The 5643-nt window shown below is 30.6% G+C and overlaps 1 protein-coding gene across 1 annotated transcript; it reads right to left on the bottom strand.

Annotated features, from left to right (window-relative positions):
* Window positions 1-226: 226 nt before the first annotated feature.
* LOC108908146 lies at window positions 227-5321 on the bottom strand. The gene is made up of 6 exons (XM_018712081.1): window positions 5266-5321; window positions 3931-3984; window positions 3626-3831; window positions 3412-3571; window positions 2897-3006; window positions 227-343 (listed from the first exon to the last, which is right to left on the bottom strand). Exons 3-6 carry the CDS (start codon window positions 3803-3805, stop codon window positions 227-229), a joined length of 567 nt encoding a protein of 188 aa, XP_018567597.1. The 5' UTR covers window positions 3806-3831; window positions 3931-3984; window positions 5266-5321.
* Window positions 5322-5643: the final 322 nt, after the last annotated feature.

Raw genomic sequence — 5643 nt, 5'->3', positions numbered from 1 at the left:
GATAGGGCAAAATTATTATCAACAATTCTGGCAAAGCCAGCAGAACAACATCCAATAGATGTGTTCTTCCAAAGTATGGCGATGTCGGTTAAAAAAATGTCCCTTGAAAATCAAATTCGTGCCAGAATGGAAATATGTCAGATTTTTGGACAAATAGAGTTGGAAGAAATCCGTAAAACCTCAAACTCTTCATGTTCAGCTCAGTATGATATACTACCGCCTACTCCTACTCGTCATGCATCTTCTGTTTCTCGTCAATCACCGCCATCATCTTCAGTGGAGTATGAAATATTATCGCCTGGTCCTGCTCCCCATGGATCTTCTGTTTCTTACCAGTCACCGCCTTCTTTGCAAGATAACGACGTGCAGTATATGACAAACATGTCTGGTTTAAATTTTCATTAGATATTACTACTGGGTAACTATTTTTACGTTTTTTTCTAACGATTAGGTACGTTTTGTTATATTTCTCAAATAAATATATTGAGCTTAAAAAATGTATATTTGTTCTTACCTGAGCGTCAATCCCAGTTTTTCTGCAGGGCTTATGGGCTGTTTTACTTTATTACATGACTGTCCTTTTAAATCACTTTCAATACATGATAAAATGTAATTAAACTGGCTTCTGTTCAAACGGAAAAACTTTCTAAACATTGATTCATCTTTTAGTAGATGTCTTCCCAGCAAACACAGTTACATATAATAAGCATATATGGTACATCACAATAGGCACGGGGATATAGAATATTTTAGACCAACTATGTTATGAACACATGACGGGTACGAGCAAATGTCCGCCGCACGTCAACGTAATGCATATGTCACGAGTATATAGAAATTTTTGCATTAACGGTACGTCCGCAAGTAACGTTACCGACATGTAAGCATTTTGATGTCCGATGTTTTACAGTTTTATGACGTCAACGGTATATCGGCATTGCTACGTAAATAGTACATTTAGCAGTATTGTACTGTACATGTACACCATTTTATGTCCGCCTTAAGTAGCACTTTTATATAACCAGTACATAGGTAGACGCATGCCAATAGTACATCCCCTTTTTTATATTTCTAGTCCCTATGTTCATTATACAGTGTGTTTTAAGTATGGTCCGTAACTACAGGGTAATTCCTTACGATATTTTAAGAAAAAAAATTGTTAAACATGTATCTGGAAACGTTTATATGCTGACATACAGGGTGTTGAAAATGTCAAAAGAATCGGCTCAGCCAGTGCTGTATATAAATTAACTCAAAAATTCTCTAATTAACAGTACAAGACCTTATTTGCAAAAATATTAATATTTTTAACATTTTGAATACCTGTATCTCGAAATATAACCATTTGCGGACACACTTATATTAAACTTCTTTTCTTAAACCGTCACAAGGAATTAGAATGTAGTTACGGACCGTACTCACGAAACACCTTGTATAGTATAGGTGATTTAAATCAACCATACACCGATATTGCAAAAATGAACAAACTGAGCTATTACATTAAAAGCTTATCTTCAGTAACAATTTTTTTAGAAGTTATCAGATTTCCTAATAATAATTTATGTAAATTACAAAATTTAATACAAACATTTTCTATTAAATTTCCAATCAATCACAATCAATAACCAGAACTTTGTACTAGTACATTTTTTATAATTTATTGATTCATCCAAAATAAAACCTTTGACGTTTAAACGATAAAGATATTTTGAAGAGATTCATATAAATTTTAACTAGACACTAATTTAACATTATTAATACAGGTAAAACATACATATTTCAATATATCTATTAATTAATAATAATTAACGTTTTAACTTACCTTCTTCAAAATATATATAGTTGTATATACACAATATATTAATTTTACATTAGGCAAGAAGAAGTCATCTCGGTTATAGTTATGTATACAGTATGTTCACGGTTATAGTGAATAAGAGGAAAAACTTTTTTATTTTACTTAAAAAAAGGCTGTTGATAAAATGTTTTGCTTGTATTTAAAATAAGTTTGCCATGAACCAAAGTTAATATTTCGTATATAGGGTATCCAGAATATATAAAAAATGTGAAAATATAAGAGTAAACTACCATCATTTTTACCTTTTCTGAAAAGTTTCACTAGGAAAAGTTATTGGAAATTAAGAGTTGAAATTAATAATGGTAAAAATTGACACTTCCAAACAAAATTGAATACCCTAATTGGTAAAAACTGCAATCCTTAGCGTAGTACAAATTACTTATTTTCAGTGCCAATTTGATATTTCTTAAAAAATATGGTTTTGACCCCCTAGAAGTTGAAATATATCCAAAACCGTTTAATTTAGTTATAGGGAATGCACAAAAAAATTAAAAAGTAATTTAATATGTTCCTGAAATTGATGTAATTATATTGAGGTCAGGTCCTCCAGGAAAATAAAAATAGACCGTATGGTACCATTGGTGACAGATACCAAAGATACAGGGTGATGAATACATTGCGATTATGATATAAAAGTGATCATATCTTTTGAACTACCCTGTAGTAATTACTACAGAGTAGTTCAAAATATAAGGTATTAATTAATACCTTATATTTTCAGAAAGGGTAAAACGAACTGGTTGCAAAGAACACCCTGTATGTTCCATATTTTTAAAATATTTTTTCAGGTGTCTATGATCTGTCAAAGTAGTTTTATTGTATCTATTGTGGTATAGGTATTATTAATCGTTATGGCACTACCGACTCACTGTATAGTCATGATAGTATTAGCACGATATAATCAGGAGAATGGGGGGGGTCATTCTGTTCATAAGTTTTTGTAATTATGGATCTGAAAATATAAAATTTGAGCTAGTTTACACAAAAACAATCGTTAGTAAGAACATTGATTTAATCATAATAAAATTTTTATTTTACACCGCTGTTCTGTTCCCTCACTAAACGTTGTTTACCATGTCGAAACCATTCAGACGATACATGTTCAAAATCTTTATACTGAAAATCAGCAAATGCCTTTGTGACCACATCTGTAATAATTATGGGATTAATAAATTAACTAGTTGGAGTACTACAGTCAAATCACAAATTAAACACATGCACGTCATCTGTCAATCAAATTAGTTTCTTTTAAATTAAAGATATAATCCATACCTTACGATAGCCACTGTAGCATGTACAAATGAAGCCCTAATTAACCGTTATGTGTGATAAAATATTGAAAATCATATTGCAATTAGGAATTAATACAATATATAAATGTATCAGGTTAGTGATGTGCATACGTTGAATTAGTGATTCATCTATATATCTTGTGTTACATAAGTGTATACAAAAAGTTCAGAGATAGTTTGCTTGGCAAATTTAAAAAAATTAATTGGAGCAAATTAAAATTTGTTAAGAAAACTCTCTGAATTTTTTGTACACATTGGTACCTTTTAGTAATGTTACTAGTGGTGAACCCGATATTCTGTAATTATTTCTCAGTCCAAGCCATGAACATTGAATGGCAAATTCATTTGAAAAGAATACTTTATATATTCTATTTAAATTTTCCTTCCCCGTTGCACCACCTATTTTTGTAACAAATCGTAACTGTAAAGGATGAAAATAAATAACTAAATGCAGTATACATAAAGAAAAACATACCATAATTAACTTATATTTCTCTTCATTAATATAATTTTCCACTTGTTTTAAATCTTCAACGCTTTTAATTGGAACCATTTTTCTTATATCCGCAAATTCATCTTTATTAGGATTCATATTGAGATGTGAACTAAAAATGTCTCTCATGTCAGCTAATTGTAAATCTAAATGTGCTATCATCTTTACAATTTTATTTAACTGCTTTTCTGTAATAAATACAATGATTATTAGATATTTTATATAAAAACTTGAATTTTATAGTATTCTATTTTTCAAACACGCATATAAAAATATAAATTCCTTACCAATGTTAGCATGCTGACAATTAATTTCTTTCAATTCGGTAAGTGTAACATCATCTAAAAAAGTTATTATTATAAGTTAAGTATTTAACAGTGCGAATGTCGGCAATGGGGCACTCTAAAAATAAAGTACACTGTTTACTTATAACAACACTGGCATCCATCGATTTTCTTTTAAATTTTTGCTTATTTGACACGTTTTGATTTATACTTGATTATTCTAAATAGCTGCACAAATGTCATATTTAATTCCTTAAATGGGTCACACTGCATTTTTTCCCACGTATAGATAGAACATTCTTTTAATAATACAGAGCTATATAGCTATAATATGATAGGTCTCTAGGAAGAATAGTCCATAGGCTCGATAGAAAAAATAGTCGAAAATAATGAACACTGTATTTGTAAAAGAACCTTATATACAAATGTAGAAAAATATACAGGATGATGTAGGTAAATAAACTACTTTATTTTTAGAAGGTTCCATAGCAGGGAACACTCGCTGTATATACCATAATGCAAAATGCAAACAATGCTGTTTCGTTCATATTGTTTTGGATCGACTGATCTGTAGGACTCTTAATTAATCTATGTCTATAGAAGTCAAGATGGAAATGAAGACAACATTTTGTTATCTTCTGGAAGCCTGAAGGGTGAATAATACAACAAAAAAGAACTCACTATAATTTGAAAATTGATGATTTTGTAAAATCTATAAGTTGACAATTATATATAGGTAATAGAAAATGAAATAGCTTCTTCCAAAATATATAATTTTACCATCAAATGACAATGACAAATATATTTTTTTTCATACCTCGGTCGAAAGTACGTACTTTCGTCCCTAATAGCAGGGACGAAAGTTTAACATTTACTACCTGTGAGAAGTACTTACACCACAAGGGCCGAAAGTTGAATTCTCGCCCGAGGCAAAGCCGAGGGCATCATGACGCGCAGGGGCGAGAATTCAACTTTCGGCCCTTGTGGTGTACTACTCACAGGTAGTAAATGTTAAACTTTCGTCCCTGCTATTAGGGACGAAACTATGTACTTTCGACCGGCACCAGAAAAATCGTATACACTACACGGGCCAAAAGTTGAAATCTCGGTCCTACTCGTCATGATGCGCAGGGCCGAAAATTCAACTTTCGACCCTTGTGGTGTAATATAATATTCTGAGTTATTTTATTGCAATGTTATAATTTGAACTTAATTTTTCATTATTTAACTTTAAATAAGTACTAGTTAATACGGTGTATTCTAATGCCTAATGGTAAAAACGAAGTGAATTCAATCATTAATTTATAATTCATAAACAGGACCATGTAAGAAACTTACCATTACCAATGCTATTATTCTCCTCAATGCTATTATTCTCCTCTTCAACTAAAGCACACTGATCTGAATTGTTACTACCTTTAAAGATAATGTATTTATGAATTTGATAATGTTATGATAGTTTATTTATATTATATTAAATATATAATATTTATGAATTAAAAGTTTTTGTAATTTCTGTGAGGTATTTATTTTCCAAAATAATGATGTACTTACTATCCGAATGAAAATGTACTACTTACTCGATAGATCTTCTACGAGTGTTCCCTGCTGTGTTATTGTGAATATACGTGCCTCTTCCAACAAAGGTTCTTGTTAGAACACTTTTGACAAAAATGGGAGCCTTCTCTAGTTCTGGAAATATAAATACCTATTAAA

Source organism: Anoplophora glabripennis, unplaced genomic scaffold, assembly GCF_000390285.2.
Source record: "Anoplophora glabripennis isolate ALB-LARVAE unplaced genomic scaffold, Agla_2.0 scaffold429, whole genome shotgun sequence".
NCBI classification, from domain to species: Eukaryota; Metazoa; Arthropoda; class Insecta; order Coleoptera; family Cerambycidae; genus Anoplophora; species Anoplophora glabripennis.
Note: the sequence above shows the minus strand (reverse complement) of the source record. Positions and strands in the feature narration are given on the sequence as shown.